General features: G+C 48.7%; 1 protein-coding gene across 1 annotated transcript in view; it reads right to left on the bottom strand.

Moving 5' to 3' along the window:
* The window catches only part of Slc22a2 (solute carrier family 22 member 2), a 31,014-nt gene extending 16,509 nt beyond the window's left edge, over window positions 1–14,505 (bottom strand). The window contains exons 1-5 of the mRNA XM_046449380.2: window positions 13,966–14,505; window positions 12,569–12,672; window positions 6,835–6,989; window positions 4,732–4,900; window positions 1,187–1,301 (exon numbers count right to left, since the gene is read on the bottom strand). Of these exons, the coding sequence (XP_046305336.1) occupies window positions 1,187–1,301; window positions 4,732–4,900; window positions 6,835–6,989; window positions 12,569–12,672; window positions 13,966–14,376 (954 nt within the window). The 5' untranslated portion in view covers window positions 14,377–14,505. The remainder of the gene's footprint in view (window positions 1–1,186; window positions 1,302–4,731; window positions 4,901–6,834; window positions 6,990–12,568; window positions 12,673–13,965) is intronic.
* Window positions 14,506–26,577: the final 12,072 nt, after the last annotated feature.

Here is a 26,577-nt window from a genome sequence, read left to right as displayed (position 1 = left end):
GGATGGGGATGTGCATTTTCACAAGGTCCCCAGGTGACTGCACACAGGATGTAGTTAGTACATGACATGTTCAACTCCTGAAGAACGTGGTCACTAGGTGGCGGAGCAGGGACTCTCCATTCCACTGCCTCCTTCCCAAAAGGGATGTGACAGCCTGTGAGAGAAGAGAGCATGAGCAAGACTGGCAGTTACCAGATGGTCTGAATGCCATCTCTGGTGGGACAGTGACTCCCCTGTGACTGACGCCCTGGTCAGTCACTAAAAGAATCTAGAACCTAAGAGTTAGTGCCACCTGGTCGTTAGTGGAAAAGAAGATGCATTTCCACCACCCAGGAACAGGGACGAAGAGAAGGAAAAAGTTGTCTGCACCTGCAAGTCCTCGCCCTAGACTTTGTGTAAGTCTGAGCTCCTTCCAGGTGGCCTATCTAGATCCTCATCCAGAGGGATTCACTCTTGTGTCAACATCATTTCCTAATGCACTTCACTTTCTCTCCTCTAGTCCCTGTCAGATGAAAAGGTTTGAGTCCAAAGTGATGAGATCTATTGATGGCCAAGGGCAACTCCCTAAAAAGGCGTGGCCCCGGTGGACTGTCCCAGCTCTGGGGACAACCTGTGGACAGCAAACACGGTGAGCTGGCTACTAGTTGTGGAACCAATGGATTATTCTTGCACTTTAGAGTTGTTTTTTTCCCCCTCCAGGTACCAAAGAAAAGGTAAAGGGCCTTTCCTTGCCAGCCCTGAAACAGAACAAGTGGATTCCTTGGTAACTGGATTCTGTTTAAGAAGACAGGGGTTTGCTTCAAATGTTTGGAAACGATTTGTATCCAAGATATTTTTTGTGCTCAAAGGACTGCTTTATGGACCCAGGAATCTGCCTGGGGATGCTGGGTGTGAGCGTGAGCAGGATAGTGGCCAGCAACGCTGTGAGTTGCACAAGGCAGAAGCTCCTTGGTTGACTTTTGAATGATTTCTAATTCCTTGTGAATTTGCTTGGATCTGTCTCAAGTGTTCTCCCTGGATGCTCTCCTCTCATGCATGAAATATTCTACTGCATTTCCTGTAAGCAGGCCCAAGTGCATGCTGGTGGACCCCTCCAAGGCTCCTCATTTCCATTGCTAATGGGCCCAGTTTCTCAAACCCTCTCTTTTCACTGCCCCCTGATTGGACACTTAAGACCCCGACTTACCTGGATAGAGGCTGGCATTGATTTTCCATTTTTCTTTGCAATGTACTTAATGATCCTCATGGCTTTGGCGTTCTTGTTCTGGGAGATCAGCCACCTTGGAGACTCAGGTATGCACCTAGAGCACAATGTCAGTGGAGGGGAGACTTTAGCTGGCCGGCCCCCAACTGCATAGTGGGGTATCTGGGAGGATCTTACCAGCGGGTTTCAGCTGGATCTAGAAAGGAGATAAAAACCTGCAGCAGGTGTTTGATTCTTTCCTTCCTCAAGAGCTGACTTGTAATCAGCCTTCACCAGGAGCCTTCAGGCTGTCGCTTCAGGTGTCCCCAAGCTTTTTGTAAAAGTCTGAGAACTGTCAGAAGGGTCAGAGGGTGGAGAGGTGGAAGTATGCAAAGCCTCATGGGGAAAGCAAGTGTGAGTGTGTGTGTGAGAGAGTGTGTGTGCGTGTGTGTGAGTGTGTGTGTGTGAGTGTGTGTGAGTGTGAGTGTGTGAGTGTTTGTGATGTAGCTTATATAAATAATACATCATTCCAGATGTGTGTGTGAGTGTGTAAGTATGTGTGTGAGTGTGTGAGTGTGTGTGAGTGTGTGAGTGTGTGTGAGTGTGTGTTTGTGGGCGGGATGTGTCCTACATAAGTAATACATCATTCCAGAAGCTGATTCCCCCAGGGACAGGGGAAGTGTCTGAGGTCAGGGCTCTTCTCCCAGTGCACATGGCACAAAGGTAGCCCCGGCTTGGATGGCTGCTCAGTGCTCTGAGGGGCAGGCTCCACGGGACCTGGGATGGATGTTTCTGTGGCAGTGCCACTGGAGGAGGAGGAGCCAGGGCACCTCTTTTCGGCTGGAGGCTCAGGGTCAGGAGCAGGAGTGTGGCATATTCGGTCTCAGAACCCACAATTCACGCTATGACACTGCAGGGCTGTTTTTCTAGATGCCACCTGGTGCTCATGAGCAGCTCCAGATCTCTCCCTTAAGGAAGCCCAGGGTCAGCTTGGCCAGCTGTTGCGTGAACTGGGGGACCAGGAGGTAGGGAATGCCAGAGTGTAGGAACCCCAACAGCCTTCCAGGTGGAAGTTCTGGTAGAGTCAACCCCGATAGTTAAAGACCTGCCAGATAGAGCAGAAATTAAAGCAATATTTTGGAAAATTAGGACCACTGAGAAAATATCATAGGAGAGGGAATCCTGGCTTAATCCAAATTCTCCTGAACATGAACTTTGGATCAATTCTACAGTAAAGTGGCTTGCTTGATGATGAAACAGGGCTATTCATGTTCAGACAAAGACTGGACAGTCATGCACAGGGGCCTTACCACGGGAATCTGATCTGGGACAGGAGACTGACCACGGGGCTCCAGAGTTACCTGACCTCAGAGCTGACTGCAGGTAGGCCAGCCAAGTAATGCAACAGCCAGTCACCTGTTGACACCTGCAGCAGCAAGGAGCAAGGTCACAGAGCTGCAGGCATGGCTTCCCAAGTGGGGAGGAGGCCCCACCAGGCCTCCGCAGTGGCCAGGGGAGGCGGGGGGGGGGGGTAGGCGGAGACTGTGGCCAGAGTCCCTGTGAAGGGGCTGCCTTGCTCTTCCTTGGTCTGGCTCCTCTTTCTTTGCCTGGCTGCCAAAGCTTGGTGCTTTCTCGGGTTCTGGCCCAATCCCCTTCCTCTCACAACTCTCTTCATTTCCTGAGTGACCTCATCTGTGCCGTTAGCAACGAAAAGATAGTTGAATTTTACTCAGACTCAGATGGCCCCTGGGCATCTGCATGTGACGTCCTTTACCACCTCAGATTTGTCATGTCCAAAGCTCAACAACCCATTCCCTCCCACCTGTGCCTCCTTCCGGTCCAAACCCCTTTGAGTGACTCCCACCAACACGCAGGTGCCAGCCCACACTGGGGCATCCACTGCACACCTCCTGTCTCTAGACTGCCACATGCAGTCTGCCCCAAGCTCCGCCTCGTCACCTTGTTAGAACTGGTTATAAGTCTTTTCCTCTCCCTACCTCCCCCCTGCCTCCATCCAGGCCCTCTCTTGCAGATTGTTGCCCTGGCCTCTAGACGACCCCCTGCTTCCATTCTTCCCTGTGAGACCTGTTTTCTCTGCATCCTGAACAATCTTTCCAAAAATGCAGCCCCACCATGGAGTTTGTAGACTTGTAAATAAGTTCAGCTTAATGCTGTTGGTGCACATGGCAAGACGTGCCTCCAAGGAGGCCGAGGCTGGGCAAGAAGTGGGCCTTCCTGCTAACGCATTAGGTGTCCATTCTTGGGGCTGCCGAGGGGGTTTCTCAGCAATGGAGTGACATGAAGATGGATTTTTAAGTTGCTGTTTGATAAAGGATCAGAGGACAGTAAAGCCAATGTCAAGAAGAACAGCTGGGAAAGGTATCCAGTCAAGAAATGAGACTTCCTAGTGGAATAGGAAAATAAAGGTGGATTCAGAGCTACAACCAGGGACAGAGGGAGATAGGTTCGTTCTCAAAGTATGATGGACTATAGGTCCCCGGGAATTGATATGTTGAGGTCCTGGCCCCCAATGTGTAACCTGAGGTGGGCCTTTGGGAAGTAACTGGGATCAGATGAGGCTTTGAGGGTGGGCCCCTTATGATGGGGTTTGTGTCCTTGTGACAAGAGAGAGAACAGAGCTCAGTGGTTCACTGTCCATCGTGGGTGGACACAAGGCGGAAGCAGCTGTCGGCAGCCAGCCTGAGTGAGCCCAAGGCGCCCGGCACCCGGATCCTGGACTTCCAGCCCACCAACTGTGAGAAATGAGTGTGCTTTTGAAGTCCTCCATCTGCAGTGTTTTGCTGTGGCCTCTTGAGCTGATTGGGACATAGGTTTTACTGGCTCTTGGATGAGAAACAGGCTCCCTGGGAAGGTTGAGATGCACATTTCTTAGGCAACTATGGGAGACATCAGGATGCATCCAGGAGGAACCAAGAAGGTGGGTTGTGCCCAGGAGGGAGAGTGGGTCTGATAATCAGCATTTTCCCTGCCTTACTTTAGGTCACTTCACATTAGGGGTTTCTAATAACTTCTGTCATTTTCCATTGTTTCCCATTGGCAAGGGTGACACACACATCTTACTTGCCTTGGTAACTGATTGATTGGATGGTCTGTCCGGGGTTCCTTGTTGGCCTTATTTGGGATAAAACTGCTGTGATGGGTTGGGGATGTCTGTCTTGGGCATGGGTATGAGGAGGTATTGTGACTAGTGCCAGCTCTGCTTTCTCCATCCTAAGATTTCCAATGAGGAGGAACAGAACATCAACAGTAATATGGTTGATTCCTTCACAGGGTCTGCAGTCCAAACTGTACCACAGCTGTGAAAGCCAAGTTAAATGCCAAATAAATAAAGGAAATGTAAGATCTAGGTCACAAAACTGTTATATCGATTTCCAGTGGAAGAATGTCTGATTTTTATCTCTGAAATGTGGACCTGGGCTTCCTGTGTGATAGGCCTAGAGGGTGAAAGAAACCTTGGAATTCAGAAGCCAGGTTAACAAAATAAATTATTTCAACCCATCTCCTTTTTTTGTTCCAAACAGACTTACCAGTAATAGAGCAGGAAGCAGAAGTTGGGCAGAGTAACCGCGAACTGCAGCCACCTCCAGTGAGGAAGGGCGTACGCCACCCCCGCTAGCACCAGGAGCCCCACGGTAAAGGACACTTGGTAAAAAATCCCCACTGTTCTCCGATAGCTGAGCCCGACAAATTCTGTAACTGCAGAGAGAACCCAATGGTCAACGAGATACAGTGCATCAGGGCTGTCAGTACAGTGGGATGTGCAACTCTAAAGAAAGGAAAACGCCATCCCCCCATTCTAGAATTTTCCATGCAGCCCTCTTTTACATGATTCCTGTGGTTTATTTCCTTATGATTGCTATTGTATTAATTAATAGAAAATTTGTAACTCAACATCTTTAGATAAAATTAAAGGCCTACCAATATGAGCAAAAATGCTTCATTTATAGAATGATTTCAAGGACAAATGCAATTGTATTTTCAGACAAATGCAAAATTTTGATCTAGAATAAGAATGATCTGAATGAGTGGATCAGATGTTGACTTTGGGCTGTAGATGATTTTTGGTACATGAACACCTGAACATAACTGGTTTTCTCCAGGGTTAAGCACTTTCTTGGCAGCCCTGCTTCTTAGCATAATTGACTTGGAAACCCAGCAGTGGGCTGGAGTCAGCCAGTGCTAACATGCAAGAAATTATTTTTCAATTTTCAGGAAATTTGCAAACTGGTCATTTAGTCTTGTTATCTTGAAATCAGCCCCATGGAAGGTTTACACTTTGGAACTTGGAAAGCGCCACACACCAGGGCTTCTTGTTCTCCGAGAGCAAACTCACCAGCACCTGGCACCTGCATGTGGTGGCACAGTGGCCTTATCTTCCCAGGACTACATCAGGCAGACCAGTGAGGTCCTGTGCTTGGGGTCAGGGAGGGCTAGTTTATATGGTCTTAGTCAAACTCAAGTTCTGGATGTCCCACAAGCCACATTTTTTGCTTTACATGTTTGACAAATATGTCAAAGATTTCAACCATTTATAAACCAAACAGAAATGCCCCTAAATATTCCTACAAATTATGGCAAATTATCCAAATTATTTTTAAAAAGTTCAACAAAGTGATGCTTGAGGGTGTCAATAAGGTGGTTGGGGGGAATAGATGAGTTTGGGGGAAGATGGGCAGGGAGAGGTGGAGTAACAAAGTGTACATCAAGGACATTGAGAGGGACTGGAGAAGAAATCAATGGGAGGAGGTTAAGAGTAACTTTTGCTGAAACTTACATTTGTACAAATTCTACATATTGTGTGTTCTAGAAACCAAGTCACTGGTTGAATAACTGCATACATTAACTGACCAAACATTCATTAGATGCCTGCCTCGGCAGAATAGCATTAAAAACCATCTCTTACTCTTATTCCCCAAATTGTCTTTACTCGATAAAGCTGTGCAAGCAGAGATATTCTAGTTCTCTTGAGTATAATGAGAGCTTTATTATTATTATTTTAACTTTGAATAGATGCTATTTAAATGTGGCCAAAGGAAAAGTAACCATGAGGCTAATTTCAAAGATCTAATTGTGGTGGTGATTTATTTTTTTTACTATTGTTATAAAGATGTCCCGTTATTAGAATTTGAATATACCCTAAAGCCCCATGAACCTTAATCTGAACTCTGGCTCCTAATGAATGGGATGTAAATTATATTGCTGAATCTACAAATGGCTTCTTGAGTAACTTAGGTCCACTCTGGTACTTGTATTCTCATTTTTCTTGTATATGAATTGAGGATAATTCTGGCTAACTTAAATGGAAGTTTGTAAAGTAATAAGGTGCTTTGTACATCAAAAGCATCCATCATCTTTGCCTGGCAGGCTAGGTTTTCTCTCTGCACAACACTCCAGGGCACAGAAATAAAAAATTCCAAGAGTCACCCAGGAATCTGGGTGGCATGACATTGACTCTTGCTTCGACCTTGTTTTCTTTTCACAGTGGGGATGCAGAGTTCACTGAAGGAGTCAAAACATTCTTTTGATACAGAATGAAAGTCTCTCAACATGGTCTTGAAGCTGGGTCCAGGTCCCACCTGGCCCCCCCACTACACTTTGGAACAGAGGCCCTGTGTGCCACAGATTCTTACTCAGGATGTAGCCTATTAACCAGCCTGCTTTGCTGACCAGTCCTTGGATCAGGCGAAACAGCAACATCCACGTGTAGGTTGGGGCGATGGCCATGAGGACCCCAGAGAGAGCGTTGATGAGGATAGTGGCGAGGAGGCAGAATTTACGGCCAAATCTGCAGGGAGGAAAACAGAGGGAATTGGATTGAATCTGATTCACGGAAGTTGTAGAAGACTCATGAAAGTCATGGAAATCTAACCAGAATCAGAGGCTAAGTCTAAAGGACAGAGTCATGAAGAGGATCCCTGATTTCAGCTCTGGTCGGGACGTTTTGCCAGCGAAACTTTGTATAAATTTTAAGCAGAATGAGCCCCGTTCACCCCAGGGCTCTTCATAGTGACACTGTAGTGGGGATGCCAGGACAGTGTTCCTTCTTCAGGCCACCCAGTGCAGAATGCCTACAGGGCCAGCCAGGCTGATCATCATCCTGTGAGCCGGGCCTTTACCCTAACAGTCTCTACCAGCTGCCCACCCAAGAACGTTTTTGCTTTGGAAAAAAACAAACCCCAATATGCAGGACACACCCTCACCCATGTTCAGCTGTGCCTTTGGGTTTTGTGGTCTTTGCATGTCTCCATGGAAACTGTCCTTGGTCCCCCCAGGTTCCCAAGGGCTTCCTGGTGGGGTGGCTTCACTTTATTTGAGGGACTCAGGTTTCACCAGCTTTGGGACTCGGAGAGGCAAACCTGGCGAGTGGGTTTAATCACAGCCTCACCTCTCACTACGCTGTTGGGCAAGTTATCTGACCTGGCTCGATTTCTCCGTCTGACAGCTGAAGAGGGTGAAGGGAGACGTGGTAGATGGTGAGAGGCACTTCGTCTGCCCTGCCTTTCCCCCTGCTGTTTGCAAAGATGGCAGCCTGGTGTAAATGTGGTTCATCCCCCAAGGATTCAGGTCTTCTGAGTGGCCACGAGGAGGGTCAGTGAACCGCTAAGCAGCGGAGCCTGCCAGGAGGTGCCGAGGTCACTGGAGGCACTGCCCATGGAGGAATTAACGTGGTCTTCAGGGAAGCCTGAGTTAGTCTCCTGAGAATGTCATTGTGTAAGAGTGACCTCTGCTTCCTGAACCACCCTCCTGGCTCTCTGTCTTGCTCCCTCTGACGCACATTCCTGCCCTCATGATGCCCTGCACCCTGACGTCCTCACCAGAGCTCACTGTTGCTGGTGCTGTCTCCGTGAACTGCCAGAATTGTAAGCTAACTGGATCTCCTTTCTTTATAACGTTCCTCAGCCTCGGGTGTTACACTATATAACAAATAATGGGCTGACATAGATGGTCTGAGAGTTGACTTGGGGCCCAGTGACACTCTCATCATGTCTTCTTGGTTGTGTTCTAAAAGACACTCTAATGCAATGTTGGTGGGTTTTAAAATTTTTTCCTAGAAGACAATGTTATCCTTAATCCACTTCAATCTGCCTGGGTGTTTTTTGTCATTAGGATTGCATGTGCTAATGGTGGCAGAGTTTCCTTTCTGTAATTGCTGCTCTATTAATGGGCAACTATGCTCCAGTGACTGTTTCAAATAATAATCCACAACATCTTGAATAACTATTTGAGAATGTTAATGCTTTAACTCTGAAGTTTAATGCTCAAGCAGTCTCACTGGTAATCACTGTAAACTCCTGAACTTCTTAAACTCCTTTTCGGGCTCTCCACCAGTGGCTTTCCACTGTCAATCTATAACCCCTTGGCCTTTAATTCAAAGCCTTCCAAAGTCACGGCTCAGTTAATCCTCCGCCTTTCTTCTCACATTCTCCTACCTCACAGCCTTCCCTTCACCCTCAAGTTTATCATCTGCAGACACCTGCTCGGGTGGCATTCCTTAGCTCCTTCAGGTGCAGAATTAAACACCACAGCGAGGCTTCTGTGAATGCACAGATACCTTAAGAGGAGAGGGAATATTCGCCACTAAGACTCAAAGCAAGAAAGCCAAATCCACGATACAGAGAGACTTACTGGGGGATATGTTCCACTAAATGCTATTTTAAAAGATAAATCATGGCCAGAAGAAATGTTGGAGACCTGGGATAGTGGTTTGAGACTCACCCACAGATGACGTCACTTAAATGATTTTATGAAAAACCAAAAGATAAAACCAGAGAGAAGGTTAGACACAACACTGCCAGCTCTGTGAGCACAACACTGCCAGCTCTTTTGTTTATGAAAAACAAAAAGATAAAACCAGAGAGAAGGTTAGACACAATACTGCCAGCTCTATGTTTCAGAATATCAGAAAATATTCTGCTTATGTTTCATGCTGTGCTCACAGGTCGGGGCTGAATCAGAGATGAATAGGGAGATGTGGGGCAGTGAGCACAAGTGTATTCCCCACTGATTTGAGAGTTACATATAGCTTTATTTTATGTGTAACTATATATGTGTGGCCTGTACTAGACACAACACCGCCAGCTCTGTGAGTGTCTTAGCTGCCTACCACTCAGGACTGGGTTCAGGGATATCAGCATGGGGGGACAGCGGGGACCAGCATCCCGTGGGAGCTGGTTAAAGGTGCAGCCTCTCAGGCTACCCGATCTGAACCCGAATTCTAACAAGATCCTGCTGTGATCCTAAGTGAAACGTACAAATGAGGATTTCCAATAAAACTTGCACACAGTAGTTAGTTTAGAACATGCTTCGGGAGATCATGGATGTTGGGCATGTTTGACAGGGACCTACTGGGACTTGACTTCTGCTTTGATCTGGACAATCAGACAGCAGGGTGCTGATTCCCAAGAACTGATTATCAAAGTCAGAAAATTTGCAGCTAGTTGTGAAACACAGCCATTATCAAAAATTAGATGAGATAAACTAACAACTAAATAAGTTAACTTAAAAACAAGTGTTTTTTTTTTTTTTTTAAAAAAAGCCAGGCACGGTGGCACACGCCTGTACTCCCAGGCACTCAGGAGGCTGAGGCAGAAAGATCGCAAGTTCAAACCCAGCCTTAGCAATTTAGCAAGGCCCTAAGCAACTCAGCAAGATCCTGTCCTAATAAAATATTAAAAAGGGGGCTAGGGATGGAGGACTCAGTGGTTAAGCACCCCTGGGCTCAATCTCTGGTACCAAAAAAAAAAAAAAGTAGTAAACATGCAAAACATTGCTTCCTAATTATTTTGCTGCATGTGACCATCTATGCTCACCAGGATACTGTGCCTATGTGGTGGAAATGCTACAGAACAGTGCACATTTATGGCCACCTGTGTCCAGTGACCTCACTTTGGTAGCCTGAAAAGGCCCAAATTCCCCCTCAGAGAGTCACCTGTTAAACATCGTCAAGCCTGGCTCTAAGCATGGTTCTCCTTATTGTCACTGAGTAAAAAACCTGGAATTGAGGTGGGACTCCTTTTTCATGAGTCAGGAGATCCTCAAATCCTGCCTTAGGAGGTCATGGGTGAAGAAACAAGTTATTCAGCTTAGAAAAGGTTCATTTTCAAATTCTCTGACATATGCCTGCTTTCTTTTGTAAAGCTGAGCCCTGAAAAGCCAACTTGCCGTGAGATGCGATAGTCCTTTCTTCCCTTCCCCCCTCCTCCCTCCTCCTTTTCCCCCAAAATTCTTATTTATATCCTTTTCATAAATGTCTTTCTGTTTTTTTTTCTAAAAGACACCCTAGTCAGTTATTAAGGCATATTAATGTTTTATGTGTGTGGAAGACAATACATTTTATTTAATGTCGATTTGATCTGTAGATAAACTAGGTCTCTATGAGATTCTTGGCCCATTGAACTTATGGGTATTAAGTAAGCAAAAGATAAATGGCTTGGTTTTTTACAAAGCCTATGGGGGTTGTCTTACTGCTTTGGGTCCCCCTTTGCTCTTGCACCCATGACACAGAAGAGGCAAGTGCCATCAAAACTCAATAAAGCTTAGGAAGAAGAATAGAGGCGTGTATACAGCCTTTCAGGGAAAATTAGTGAGTTACCAGCTTTCCAGAGATTTCCACCCCAGGAGCAGAGCGATGAGGTCATGTAAGGAGGAGGGTGATTGACAGAATTGTGACTCAAGAATGCCCCGTGGGCAGGGAGCGGGAATCTCCTCCCACTTCTCGAGTGGGATGAGAATAATTAACTCCTGTCTTCAGCCCACCGGGTGAGGATGTCTCCTGTGTGTTCACATCCTTCCCGGTACGTGGGCTGCCAGTGTCTCCACCTGGCCATGCAGGAGGGAGAGGGGAGAGCACTGAGCAGTGTGGCCAGCTTCCCAGGGCAGCAAGACTGGACCCTGGGCCTCTCTCATCAATGTGTCCATCTTGACTTAATGAGCATCTCCAAACAGCTGGTCCCCGTTCTGTGCCAACAGAAATAAAAACAAACGCCCCTCCTCCTCCCCCCAGGCCTCCCCCAGCAAGCCAGGAAGACTCCCGGCGGTTATGAACCTGCTGTGACGGCTGCAGCTGCCCGCTGGCTCTCTCCTCCTCTGCATCCTCCTCTCTCCTGCTGCCAGGTCGCCCCGGGCCCTTGTAAAGTCATTAAGCTGTCCCCGTGCATCTTTAGCAGGCTTACAAGTTCTAATCCAGCCTGAAATAGCACGTCATCAGAGAAGACATTCTGCTTATGTTTCATGCTGTGCTCACAGGTCGGGGCTGGATCAGAGATGGGTAGGGCAATGTGGGGCAGTGAGCACAAGTGTACTCCCCACTGATCTGAGAGTTACATATAGCTTTATTTTATGTGTAACTATATATGTGTAGCCTGTACTTATTCACTATGCAGTTGTGTATAATTACACGTCACCGTCTTAGTGTGTGATCCTGTTCAAAACCTTGAGTTCAGGGCACAGCACACGGAAAACACTCAGTGCACAGTCAGGATCATGGCTATTACACCTTTGACCCTGGAGCCAAGTTGTCTAAGTGTTCATCCGGGACAAAGCAAACGGTCCCATTCTTTTCCCTTTTGAGGACCCCTAAATACATCACTTCGGACATCAAGAGAGCAAAGGTGCACAATGTGAGAACCTGCAGTGAGCGTGGGATCCCGAAACGAGGGGTGAATAAGAGACACAGAGACAGCTTGGCCGCTGTGAATACTGAACACGGGGACACAGAAGCCCAGAGTCCTCTGAGGACGTTTGGTGTGAGAGGCCCTTCCTCATCTCTCTCCAGCGACTGTGACATGGTGGAATTTCTGCACCTCTCCCAATGTAGACAGACCCCACATCCCTTTCATAACATTAGCAATGTTTTAGGTCCCATGCTTTGAGCCCCATCTGGCCCAGGGACCCAGTTCAGGAATCCCATGATCCGAGAGGCAGTGGGGATATTCCAGACTGGCCTGGCGCGGTGGCGCTTGGTGAAGGAGACAGAGCAGGATGGGTCAGAGCTCACGGCCTGAAGGCTCATGAAGGTGGGGGGCGATGAGGCCAAAGAATGAGCTGGCAGTTACAAAAGGGATGAAATCATTTGTTGCTCTCTCTTGTAGAGAGAATAACTGAATTGTTGGACACCTGGCAGGAAATAGTGCTGCCTGGTGAGGAAGCATCCCTCTCTGACCCCAGAGAATCTGAGAATGAAGACGTGAGTCGTTACTGTCAACAGCACAGCAAAAGAAACTTAAGATTATACCAACAACCCACACCAGGCAGGAGGTAGCGAGTTGTTTGGTGTTTGGGGAGAGGAAGGATTCCAGCAGCCCCAGGGAGCCCAGGGTTATCTGGACCCATGGGACCTGAGTGGCCCACAGGTGCTTCACCTACCTGTCTGCCAGGTAGCCGATACCCACGGAACCGACAAAAAACCCTACGTTCACTGCAGACTGGAACAAGTCCAGCATCCAGGAGTTGGCACACACGAGGTTAAACTGTCCAGAGGTGCGACGTGTTCCAAGCCGGGGTGGGGGTGGGAAGGAAAACAAATCCCGGTTAGATCCTGAGAGAACAGCTCAGCCATGGAGCTTGCTAACCCTTCCTTGAACTGAGCTGGTGCGGCCAAGTGACAAAACCAAACTAGGTCTTGACCATGTTAACTTTTTCTTACCCCACCAAAGACTGGCCCGGAATCCACGTAGCCTCCCATCTGATGGATGTCATTTGGCTCATCTGGATCGTGCACCACATCAGCTGAAGTGGCTAACTGCTCCACTTACAGACAAGTCCATTTGCCTTTAAATTTTAACACACAGGCAATAGGTGTGTGGGCAGGATACTCAAGAACCAGCAGGAGACTGTGCAGTGGGCATCTCTTAACTGCCCTTTTAGTAGTAGGGGGATTCAATGGGTCCTGCTAGTGGCTGTCGCATTTGCTTTTATTTGGAGGAGGAGGCAGGGTTGGGGTGAACAGGCGCTGGCCTGGACGTCCTGAGACTCATCTAGACTAACTCTCTGCCACTCGCCCTGGGGCTGGGTGCAGAACTTTGCTCTGGGCCTCAGTTTCCTCCTCTCTGCAGGAGGGGAGTCAGCCACACTGTGGAGCCTCCTAGAGCTGCACGGTGTCGAGCCCTGAGCCTCTGCCCTACCTGGTACTTCTCCAGATCTTTCTAACCAGTTTTCTCTCCCTAAATACCGGTCCACCTGGGAGCTCTCCACAGTACACGCACAGTCTTCTCCAGCTAAGCTAGACAACTGGCTCTGTCTGTACTTTCAGGATAATTTCACTTTCCCATTCTGCTCTGCCTCCACGTTTTCTCTTGCTGGAACCAGGCTGCACAATTAGATTTTGCTGTGATCACTTGGATACTTTGAGCAAATTAGAAAAAAAAAAGCCACCAAGAGAAAAGCTCATCTCCTCACACACTAAATCATGGTTCAGTTGGGCGCCACCTGCTTCCAGGTGTTATTCGCGGGTGACAGAACAGAGGGAGCCATGGGGCTTCTGAAAACCAGGAAGATTGGAAATACTCCCTGGCAACCTGTCCAGGAGTCCTGCTGAGACTTGCGAAAACTAAAATCATTATCATCAGAATGTGAGGAAGTTCTAACTAATCCACGCGTACTCCAAACAAATTAGGAGCTGCATGCTTTCACTTGGAAACTAGGATTGTGCAGACATGGAGCCAAAGACCCTGTCTGCGCACAGTCATGAAATCCAGGCCTTTCCTGGTTCCTTCCTTCAGGAAAGCTCAATGATTTGCATTTTGTTCTGAGTCCTCACTTACCTCAGTGACGATGGAGGAGCCGTGAGTGTCATACACCCAGCCATGTTGACAGGGGACAAGTGGCAGGTGGCTCCTGTTGGCAGCCAGGCTGGCCAGAGGGTCCACGCAGCCGAGGGTGCTCTGGTTCCAGTCCACCTCATACTGCATGCACTGGCGGAGGAAGACCTCATCCGCAGCCCCCAGGCCGGGCATTGTATAGTTTAGCTCCTCTGCTGGGCTCCAGCCGCATCGCTGGCTCAGCTCAGACACCCCGGGGCTCCGGCAGTGGTGGCTGGGGGCAAAGCCCAGGAAGACGATGCCCACGTAGATGGGGGTGAAGGTAGCAGAGAGCAGAGCTAAGAGGAAAAACGTTTGTTTCTGGAAAAGATGAAACTCCCCTATGTGATCTAGGATGTCATCCACAGTTGGCATGGCTCCTGGAGGCAGGCGGTCCCGAGGCCTCCCCTGCGCCGCCCCAAGTGTTGCAGAGAACGGCCGCGGCCAGCTCAGCACAGCTCCTGACCAAAAGTCAAAGGGTGCGAGTTAGTTTACTTTAGAAAGGGATGAGCCTTCGGTCAGACTTTTCCTTGGTTGGCCAACTTCACCCTGAGCACCTCTCCAGCGGGGGAAGAAGGTCCTGCGGCTGCCCGGAAATGCCCGCAGCAGGCCCCGGGGCCAAGGTTGTGTTTATTGTAACATCATTCTCTATGAGTTTGCCTCACATCAGCACCAAAACAATCCTTCCTCTGTACCCCACAGGGAGAAATCTGAGTCCCTCTGCAGATTGCAGCCTGTTGATCTTCCCCCAGCTCACTAAGTGTCCAGGAAATTAACATATCCCCATTTCACCCGCAAAGCTGACCTTCCTCTAGAGGTGGGGTGCAGCAGGGTCTCCAGCCAGCACCCACTTAGGTCCTGCTCAAAGCCCCCTTTACTGCGGGGCTCCTACAGGGGCGCTCAGGAGCATGCTGTGGCCGCTGGCTTTGATTTTCCCCAGATCTTGAAATTCTGCTTTTATAATGTGATTACTCCAGTCTGGCATTTTTGTCTTCCACCTGTTTGTGAGCAAAGTTTAACATGTTCTCGTCACGCACTGGTCAAGTGCCAATGCAGGAGACAGAGTTTCTGTGTGTTGTCTTTTTGGCCTAGACATTTCTGCCGTGATTAGGGGTGTCTCTTTAGGATGGTGGTGAGGGCAAGGAAATGCAAGGGGAGCAGGTGGCCTGACTTTACTGCTGCACTGAAGGGTCCCCAGGGCATTTTGATGTTGCCCAGAAGAAAAGGTGACCTGCTGATCCATCTGCAGGATAAAACACCAGAATTTGAATCTAGCTGGTTTTCTTTATCCTCCCCTCCTCCTCCTCCTCCTCCTCCTTCCCCTCCTCCTCCCCCTCCTCCCCCTCCTCCCCCTCCTCCTCCTCCTCCTCCTCCTCCTTCCCCTCCTCCTCCTCCTCCTCCTCCTTTACTGAAGTCAGTGGGTATAACAGCATGGTCTGAGATAGGGACCCGAAGGAGCCTCAGTGCAGCCCTCAGGTGACCTCTCCCCTGCCTCAGAGAGGGGCTCTGCTACGCGGTGCCTCTGCCACTGAAGCCACTGGCCATTTGCTAAGTGAGTAGTTCAGAGAGTGTAGGGGCTTCCTCAATGGCAGCCCGAGTCCTAAGTGAATGAATCAGAAGCTGAGGCCTGTCCTCTGTGTAGGTGTTCTGTTACTCTGCAGAGGGCCTGGGGAGAGGGTGAGTTAAAGTGACTACAGTCGTCCAACCTCACTCCTCTCCCAGGGACCAGAAGAAGACTTGCACCTGGGTTTGGCTCACAAACACAGCCTGGGTGAGGACGCCAGGTCTTCATGCCGTGGGCAAGAGGGCTCCAGGTGAGGCCAGGAGAGAGCACCATGCCAGGAAGTGAGGTCGAAATTCATTACCAGTACTTAGAGGAAAGGATCAGATAAGGCGAGGGCAAGACCTCAGATCACTTATAGCAATCAGCTTCCACAGCCGGCCGACACTTTCCACCGAGGCTCTGTCAGCTGTGGTAACATCAATCCTGTTAGGTGACAGAGGACTCTACAGCGAAGCCACATTGGCAGAGATCTCCTAGAGAAGGAGAGGCCACAGAGAAGGTGGAACACAGTAGGGAGCTAACTCAATGCTTGCAACTTTAATCTGGCATCCAGTATCTTTGTCACTTCATTTATGGGATGAATGTGCAGAAGTGTGACCAGAGGGTAATTTGACCCAATGCCGAATGATCATTTAATCCATGTAACCTGATAATCTATTCTGATTAAGTATTTCTCAATCTTTTATTATGTTCTTTTGTAGTGTAAATAAACGTTGTCCCTAGAGATCTTCTGTGTGGCACTGAGGAAGTCCAGTTGTGCCCAGACTGTCTCGGCTCCCCCACAGGAAGACAGGGGGCAGTCAAGAAGAGAAGTTAGGGGATGAGCCCCACCCCAGGCAAGGCAGGCCTCAGGCACTTAGAGGACCACAGGGTGGAACAGGTGATGTGCCAGCCAGCGACCAGCAACCAGGGTCTGGGGTTAACATATGTAGGCAGGACACCCTCAGCAGTCAGTATCTGGTGCCATGGGGTCAGTGGTCCCCTGAGCTAAGCTGACATCTACCTGACAGGTGGAGGTCAGGTTGTCCCACAGTGAGGAAGGCTGTGTTCGCTGCAGCTAACAGGGGTGGTGGCAGCAGGCAGGCAGGTGAGGAGGAGACTGAACAGAGCCTGACCAGTGCCAGCCTGGCCCTCAAGTATCCATGTCACCTGGGCACACACTTCTGTATGAAGTGGCGTTTGCACCTGGGTCACAGAGCTGATGCATGCGACCTCCCAGGACTATCAGCAGGCGGGTTGCAGTATCAGCATCATCCCATGACATGCTTTCCCTCTCTCCCTTCTGCCTCCTTCCTTCCTCCCTCCCCGGCCCTCCTTGCTCACACCTTTATCTTTTTCATCTCCCGGCTGCGGGTGATCTGGCTTGACCCAGAACTGTGGGCTCCATTGCTGGGCCATTACTGATGCTGGAAGAGTCTTCACAGTGCCTCAGGATTCATCTTCTGGAAGCTTCCATATACTGGATATTATTCTCCCTTCTGGAATCAGATGGATTAAGTGAAACTGTGGATAGGGGAAGACAGCTCCTCTTAGCTGGGTGTCCTGTCTTTTCCAGAGCAAACACCCCCGGCTCCTCCTTACCACCAGGAATAGCCGGAGTGGTTTCTGTCTGCCTCAGTGTGACCACTCCAGAGGGCCTGCCCAGTGTAGACCAGAGGTCTTCTTCTCAAGCAGGGCTGGAGAGAGCAGACTTCGTAAGTCCAGAGAGCAGGGGAGCAGAGGGAGGATACAGTAGTAGAACTCTCCTGGGGCTCCGTCCCCCGAGGTGAGCTCGTAGCTGTTTATCTGCATTGTTTCTGTTTTCCCTACAAAATGATGGCTCTGGGCTGCTTTCCCTGGAGCCAGGAAGCTGGGATTAGACTGGTGGTGAGACAGCAGGAATCCTCCATGGCGGAGGAGGGGACAGGAGGATGGCTCCCTGGCTTCTGGTCCCAGGGCGCCCTCTCTCTGGGTAGCGCTTCTTTTCCTCCTCCACTTCTGGTCTTCACATGGAGCAGTCTAGTGTAGAAGTCACAAAGGACTGGACTGTGAGCTCTTAAAAGACAAGAGCCTAACACAAACCACCAGGGTAACCCGGAAGACTTCACAGGGTCACCCATCTCTAGGCATCATTTTTAAGAAGACTCAGTTAAGGCCAGGTTTTCTCCCTCCCCGGCAGCATTTGTCTTTAGAGACTGTGTTACTACTCCATCTAAAATTAAACTCAAGTATTTGGTTTGGTCTAAAGGCTTCCAAATTAGCGCTGGGGTTCAGGACTTGCCACCTTCAAATATGGCCCCTTGGCATTCAAGAAAGCAGAAGTAGCCCATCTCATCTCCCACTTATCCTTTCCCCTGCAGCACCTCATTTGAGAGGCGCCCTCCCTAGGCCAGCAGAAAAGGAGCGTCCTTCTCTCTGAAGACACAGGGACTCACGACCCGCTGAGTGCCCCTTTGTCCAATTGTTCCTCCTTGTCACCGTCCATCACCGCCCACTCTGGTCAAACTAAGCATAAAGATGAACAGCTTTCCCTGCATTTGGGGTCTATTTCAGAAGGTTATGGTGTCATGTAAATCTTAATGTTAAACAAGTGCATGCTTTCCCCTTGCTAATCTGACTCTTGTCATCGGGGCCGCACCATGAGGCTGGCGATGGCTGAGGAAATCTGTTCCTTTCCTCGACATCAGGACTGGTAGGCAGGCAGGCCCTGGAACTCAGCTGGCAGCCTGGACTGTCACACAGTTTTCATTTACCAAAGTGAACTCTTCATTAAAAAATCTGAATGCAATTAGAATTTCTGTGAGCATGGAACCTCTCCAATCCCAAGAGCAAGTCAACTTTTTGATTAGACTGCTTTTCTTTGGAGAGGGACTCCAACAAGAAAGGACAGAAAGAATATCCTTCAACTGTTACCTGGAGCACTATCTGGGAATGATGGGAAGAGTCTTTTAAGATTTTCATTGCCTTAATTCTCAGCTTTCTTTTTTTTTTAAAGTTTGGATTAGCAAGCAATATTCTCCTGACCAAGTTATTATTTCTTTTTTTTATTGGTTGTTCAAAACATTACAAAGCTCATGACATATCATCTTTCATACATTTGACTCAAAGCTTATTATTTCTTAAGCCTGTTTATCCAAAGCATTGAGGAAACCGGAGCCCTCGAGCCTCCCATCAGTTTGTGATAAGAGGGTTTCCACACGGGTTTGGTAGCATCCAAGGGGATATGTTAATCACAAACTAATTTAAAAATACAAAGCAGCTTAGCTGTAAGCTTACCACTAAAAGAGTCCTGAGGTTAAGGACACCTGGTTTTCTAGGAAGGCCCATTGTGGATTTATTTTGTCACAACTTTCCACCGGAGCAGGGGTGAAGTGGATGAAAGAAACTCACCTTCTTAGAAAAGGTGCAGATTCCAGATGAGGGGCAGGACATCAGCAGCCAGCAGCAGCCTCCTGAGCCAGGAAGCGAGAAAGCTGGGACCACTGACCAAGGAGTGGTCAACAAGACAAAGGGGCCACCCGGAGATGCTCCCACTGGCAGAAAGGGATAATTTGACATTAGAGAGAATAACTGAGACATATTGAGATACCTGAACTGAGACACTTTAAGTGTAAATAATCTATGAATTCATAGTGATGTTTGTAAATTCCATGAAATAACGAATCTTAGCATCCGTCTTCTTCCATAGACTCTCAACTCATTAGGTGGCACATCAGGGGAAACACATGTCGGAGGGAGCAGCCTGACATTATCTGAGGATACGGAACAATATCAAAAGTGGGACAAAGTTACAATAAGAAGGGACACGTTGTGGAGTTCCATTGCACAGTTCTGGTGTTACCAAGCAGGATGACATCCTTAACTATAATGTACTGACAGCTCAAAATAGCCATGAGAGAGGATTTTGAATGTTCTCACCACAAAAAAAACGTTTGAAGTGAGGATGTGCTAACTGCCCCGAGACAGCACATTGTACAGTGATTATCTGTCAAACGTTTTTTCAAAATGTGGGACAGTGAGACTGTGAGGCAATGGGTTTGCACAGCAGGCAACCTAAAACACACACCTGAATCTCGTCCAGCCCCAACCTATCGGTTCACAGACTGGGTGGGGCAAAGTGACCCGTTCAATGATACTATAAGGAAGGAATCGGCCATTTTCAGAACCAGATTATTCTGTGCAGGACAGTCTCCCCAAGGAATCAGTGAGACTTGGCAAATGTAAAATCAAACACAAGGAGTGGACCGAATTTGGAGTCAGCTGCAAAAATAATCTTGGAGACAGCGAGGGAAATTGTCATGTGGACTGGGAAGCAGGTGATATTCAGTAATTAGGTCTGATGAGAGCCTGTGGTCATGCTTAAACAAAGAGGCACAATCAATTAGCACATATCATGTGGAGAATTTATGGATGAAATGGCAGTTTGTCCGGTATTTTAAAATCTTTTTTAAAAAAGTCAGTGCAAATGGAGGGAACTAGAAAGGCAAATTAAAGCCACAAAATTGCAACTGTTGCTATATTTCAAGCCTCCTGATTTTTCTGCCTCTGGCAGCATCCCCTGCCAGCTTCCCAAGGATTTTCCTACTTTATGAATTTCAAGAGACATTTCTCAATGCAGTCACTTCCTTTCTTTGTTTCAGCCTGATTTTCTCTCCTATGGTGTCTGTGAGGTAGGATTTGCTAGAACGGCCTTGGCTCCCAGAAATGTGTGGTGGGGGAGGGAAAGGATGAAGGGGTGAAGGAGGAAGAGCCTTTGCTTCCTGTGTGGCCACACGGTCGGTCGCTCGGGTGTAGAAGCACAGCTGTGCTGGGCTCAGCTACTACAGGTGAAATTTACCAGGGATTTAGAGATGGATTCAGCTCCCAGGAGCTGGTTCCCTGGGTGTATAAGGAAATGCAAACTAATGAGAAAAAGGTGAAATATTAAACTCTGGGTTATCATTCTCTATAATGGCTAAAAAGAAATGAAAAGACAGTTCTGGGTCAAACCTTGATACTAAATCAAGCTCAGATTTCAGTGAGTCTGAGCTTTGGCTCCTAGCTTCTGTTGGAGGAAAAATTATTCAGTGAACTTTCGAAAGCATAGAAAGCAAGACTTTTTTCAAAACCGTGTCCAAAGGTGAGGGTACCAGGGCAGTGAGGTCTCACAGTGGGGGAGAGATTGGGCTCAACTCTGAATACAGCATAGGAAGGTGGGGACTTATGGCCAGAAAGCAGGGTGGGGGTCAGAGTATGGAAAATGGCTGAGGTGACACGAGGGGTCAGGAGGAGGCTAAGTCACTCACAGATTCTTGCTGAAGACAGTCCAGGGTGATCACTGGTCTCAAGCAATGGACGCGCTGCTTAATGCACACAGAAGCCAATGCTATGGCCCTGGGTTTTTGCAAAGAGAAAAAGCTTTGTTTTGTGGCCAACTAGAAAGGTGACAGCTCAAATCTGGCCAAGCGATCATTTGATAGTGGGGGGATCTTCCAGGAAAAAAGTGGAAGAAGCTGCTTGTGGACAGAGTGGTGAGAAGGGGCGTTCACGATTCTTCTCACAGCTGTGGACAGCCATCATGCTTCCTCACGGCCCCCAGGGCTCCTTTGGGGCTGGGGGTTATCCTGTGCTGCATTTGGGGCTTTGCATTATCCACTAGAAAAGTTGTTTTTTTTCCTGCATGTGCTCTTTCTTGAAAAGTGAGTTCCAGACCATCCTTGTGTGGGTTCTGGAAGATTTTCCTGAAATGTAACAGTGACTTAGAAGTTGTATTTGCTAAAAAGCATGGACTCATCCCTCGGGCCTGCCGATGTCAGATGGTCACTAAGAGCAGGATGAAACCTCAGCATCTCCACTGTCATTTTGCACCTGTCTCCTTTCTACCTTGAACTCCGGGTCAGATTCCTGCACAGCTGTGCACCTAGACATGTTAATCATTTAAGAATGTTCATTTAAAACTGGCAATCCTCCCCTTCAAGGCCAAGGGCACCAAGAGGAACTAAGATATTTAATGAGTCAGAGGGACACTATAATCAATAGACTGTCAACCTCCAACTGTCCCAAACCACCGCTGTGGCACCTAAACTTGAGGAGGGCTCAGTCCTTGTCCTACCTAACTCCATCTTGCCTTTCTGACTTATTCTTTCTCTGAGTCATTTTCTCCTGTAGTTTCCTTGGATTCTGGGAACAACAGGCCCGATTTGGTACCTCAGGACAAGGACTGAGATTCCCAGGCAGTGGCAACTTTCTCATCCCAGTCAAGGCCCTGCCTGGCCATCCAGAGCCAGTGATCACCAGTTTGACCAAGACCGCTTGACCCTGCATACTTCTACCACCCGCCCCTCCCTTGCTTTTATTCCTTCTTTTTATCCTGAAGCTCCTCTTAGCTCCCTGAGGACAGGGCTATGGTCTGGCTCCCTGGTCCTTCCCAGTATAGCTATACTGAATAAAGTCCTTTCCTACTTTAGCATGAACCTTTTCTGCTTGATTTTGGTGGCACATAACTGGACCTGGTCTGTAGGGACCCTCAGAGTCCTCCTGACATAGAATTTTAGCAACAGAAAGACAACTTGAGTGCTCTGTTATTTAAGGAATTGATGTCCACCTCTGTCCAGGCCGCAGCTGATTTCAACATCATGCAGGGGTGGGTGGAGGATGAGGAAGCTGACCAGCTGAGGAGGTTGATATCAAGGGAGATCAGATGTGGAGGGTGGGGGTGTTTGCTAGGGGTTCTTCACCTGCACCGTCACCCTACTGCCACAGAACCCACAAAAGTTCAGGGAGCCTTAAGGAACATCCCTCAAGGGTCCTTCAGATGCTAATGAAAGCATGAAGGTAATAAAGAAAACGAGGCAAGGCAGAGGGGACAGTCACAGGTAGAAATTTAAGATATAAAGTGAAAAAAGTAGATCCTGATAGACACAGGGGACTCGGCCCAGCTGGGTGGAAGTGTTTAGATGATTATTAAGAAAAGACATTAATGATGTTAAAATAAAGATTTTATTACAATATTACCAAAGATTGGATGGGCCAAGGCACTGCCTGCAAGTCCCCCAATATTAAAGGACTCCAAGCCAGTCTACTCTATATCCCCCATAAAGGCCATGCTGACGAGTACAGAATGCAGGGGTGGATTTCTAAGCAGGAAACTATGGTCTGACTATTGGTCAGTCTTTAGACCAGTGTCAGAATTCCTAAGGGCCTGTTTCTGTCACTGAGAGGAACAAGGCTCACTCGGCTCAGGGTTTCAGATGTCTCAGTCCTTGGTCTGGGGGCCTGTTGCTTTAGAGCCTGTGGGAAGGCAGGAGCATGTGGTAGAGGGAGGATGCTCAGCTCATGGCAGCCAGGAGGGGGTGGGGGGGAGAGCCAGGGACAAGATACAGCCTCAAGGACACAACCCGGTGGCCTCCTTTCTCCAGCTAGGCCCCACCTCCTGAAGGCCTGCTTCTGAATACTGCACAGGGAACAAGCCTTCAACACACCAGCTTTTGAGGGACATTTCAGATCCAAACTGAAACAGGCCTGATGGGGTGGTTGAACCTTTCCCCCATCTGGCAAAGTCAGAGCTAGACTGAACATGGCTGTATGCTCCGTGGTGAACATGACCTTCTAGTTCTGTACCCTGCAACCTCACCCTGAGCGACTCGGAGTGAACTGAGGGGAGGCACCTGCTAGACCCGCACTGCTGCCTGCAGTGCATACCAGCATACCCATCTCCATGTCCTTACCATGCCCATCCCTCTGTCCCTTCCATGGGCAAAAAGTTGGGATATAAACAAAGAGAAGGAGGAACAGCAGCAGCAAGCCAAGGAATGAATAAATGGGTTATCTAGTGAGGGAGATCTATATTACATAAACACCTTGAAAGAGGCTCAGGACAAGAGATGACCTGGAGATATGACCTTGTTTTACCTCAATCACACCAGATGCCCGAAAGGTGGAGGGTGCGTGCTTGCTGAGACCCTCCTGTTTTTGGAACCTGAAAGATGGAATGCAAGTTGGCAAACCTGAATGGTAATCCTGGTGGGCATTTTATGCGGTATGAAGGACTTGGCTGATATTAATGACTGAATGGAATTCTATAAAGTGCCAGTATCTTTTGAGTGACATATCATTTTACTATAAGTGGCCCATGGTTGGAGACCAGAGAATGGACTGTTATATTGTGATAGAATAAGAATCATAGGCGTTTGATCTGTGTGCTCTCTGGCACAGAGCTCCTGAAACCCTTGCAATTTCCTGATACATAGGTGCCATCTTTTATTCTGATATTTGGTCTCTGACTCCAGTTGTTAACACATTCCTAAGCCCCTCCAATTTCCTAGGTGACAGAAGCATCTTCTGTTCTAATGAGGTAACTAGAGGTGGCCTCCTGGATAGGGGATAGTCCCAGAAAGAGCAGGACACTATTAGAATCTCAGAACTTTAACCTCAACCCCCATCCTCCAGGAAGGGAAGATGGGCTCGAGATCAAGTTCACAATCGATATGCCTGTGTAGTGAAGCCTCCAAGAAAACCCTGAACTATGGGCGTCTGAGAGCTTCTGGGCTGGGGACCAGGGGGAGGTGCTGGAGGGTTTGTGCCTCTAGAGGGCCCGAAGCTCTGCACCCCTTGCCCAGGCCCTGCCCCAGGCATCTGTGCACCTGGCTGTTCTCAGTCTCCACGGGCTGACCCTCTGCAATACTTGGGCAACAGAAAGTGAAGTGCTTCCCTGAGCTCTGCCAACTGCTCCAGCAGATTAATGGGACCCAAAGAGAAACTCGTGGGAGTCCACAATTGATAGCTGCACTGTCAGAAGTTCCAGAGGCCTGGACTTGGAGGCAGTATCTGAAGAGTGGGCAATTGTGGGACTGAGCTCCTCATCCGTGGAGCCAACACTAACTCCAGGTGCATGGTGGCAGCACCGTTGTGTGGGGGAGCAGGGAAAACTGTGTTTACTGCTTTTCTCCTACATTACACAGGCTCTGCCACCCACTCTGTCATGTGGGATTGTCCTCTTCCAAGCCTGGTGACAAGGAGGGCTCCATCTCCCTAGGTCCTTCCATGTACACAAAAGTTTCTGGTGGAAGGCTTTTAAGCATGATCACCATAGGAAGGGGGGGGGGAAGACAGAAGGTCACTGTATGTTCCCCCAAATACATGTTGAATTCCTAAGCCCTGGAGCTTCAGGATGTGACCTCCTTTGGAAACAGGATTGGTGCAGATGAATGAGCTAAGATGAGCTCATACTGGAATAGGTGGGCCCCGAGTCCAATGTCACTGGAATCCCCACAGGAAGAGGAGATGGGGGCAGAGACTACGTGCTGTGGCTGCAAGCCAAGGAGGATCAGCAGCCACCTCCAGAACCTGACAGTGGCCAAGGAAGATCCTCCCTGCCGGTTTCAGAGGTGAGGAGGCCCTGTTAACAATTAGAGTTCACACTTCTGGCTTCCAGAATCATGACAGAATAAATTTCTTTAGGTTTAGGCTTCTGAGTTTGTGGTAGTTTGTTATAACACCCACGGGAAACTAATACAGCCACAGAAAGGAGGTTACTAAATCCATGGTAGTTATTTCATGTAAATGAAGGGAGGGAGCTTCCTTCCTGACTGGCTGCACCCCATATTCTCACTCCTTTGTTCCTGGTGATGCAGCCTGCCATGGTCTGAATGTCAATGTTACTTCAAACTCAGACGTTGGAACCTACAGGTGCTCCTTGACTTATGGGGCTACATCCAGTGATGGCCATTTTTGACCAGATTAAGGGAGACCTAGAAAATTGGTAAAGCAAACTTTGGGGTGTGTGTATGAACGCGTTTCCAGGGAAGATTGACACGGGGGTGAGCACAGCGAGTGGGAAGAGCTGCCTCACACCCAACAGGCCGGGGCCTGAGTGGAGGGAAATACGGAAGAAGAGGAAGCCAGCCTGTCACTCACACCCTCGCTTCTCGAGCAGGTGTGCTTTAGTCCTGCCGTCACCTGTGGACATCAGCTGGCAGGTCCTTCGTCTTTGAACTCAGACTTCTACCAGTGGCTCTCCGGGGGACTCTTGGCCCAGGACTGGGCTGCATCGTTGGCCTCTCTCTCCTGTTCTGCAGCTTGCAGCTTCTTGTACAGAGCAGTTGCTGGTTTCTGGCCCCCCAGCCCGCAGACAGCCATTGTAGGAAGCTTTCTGCTCTGCGATCCTGCAAACAATCTAATACGTCTTCTCTTATAATCATATGCGATCTATTGGTTCTGTTTCTTTGGAAAACCCTGAAAGTACACATTCCAATAAAGTCAGCTGAAATTGTAATTATTCTAAGTCAAAATGCATCTAATACCCCAATAAGCCCATTGTAAAGTTGAAAAATTACAAGCTGGAACCACCACAAGTTGGGGACTGTCTTTATTAAGAGATGGAGCCTTGGGGACTGATCAGGTCCTGACGGCTCCATCCTCATGAACGGGATCAGCGCCCCTACAGATCGGGCTTGAGTGAGCCCCCCGGCCAGGTGAAGACACAGCAACAGGGTGCCATCTGTGCAGCCCTCACCAGACACAGAACCTGCAGGCACCTTGACCTCAGCCTGCAGAACTGTGAGCAATAAACCTCCGTTGTTTATAAATGACCTGGTCTCAGCTATTTGGCTACAATCCCAGTCCCTCCTTGGCTTGCTCCTTTTACCTTCCTTCACCTCTCTCTGGCAAACGAGTGGAAAGGGAGATAAGGGTAAACGAACAGGGTGACAGTGGTCCTGGGCTGGCCTGGAGAGTTATATGTCCAGGATTACTGAGCCGGGCTCTGGCTAAGGTCTTCCAGCAGCTCCCAGGCCTGCAAGTGTAGGAAATGAAAACAAAAACAGCCCACCCAGGTGGGAAAAGCAAATGCTGTTTCCAGAGAGCTCGCGGTAGCAAGGGAGTTGTGTTCCAGCAGAGGCTCCAAGGCAGGCAGGGGACGGCTTGGAGTGGGCAAGGGTGGCTTCACCTGAGCCCTGACCGGGGGCCATGGGCCTGGGAAGCTGAGGCAGCCAACTGGAGGCAGGCATCTTGTGTGCTGCATTTGAGAGCACATTTAGCTTCCTCTGGTTGGTCCT

The sequence above is a fragment of the Marmota monax genome, unplaced genomic scaffold (assembly GCF_021218885.2).
Source record: "Marmota monax isolate L192 unplaced genomic scaffold, Marmota_monax_Labrador192_F-V1.1 WCK01_AAM20220418_F8-fsc00083, whole genome shotgun sequence".
Taxonomy (NCBI): Eukaryota; Metazoa; Chordata; class Mammalia; order Rodentia; family Sciuridae; genus Marmota; species Marmota monax.
Note: the sequence above shows the minus strand (reverse complement) of the source record. Positions and strands in the feature narration are given on the sequence as shown.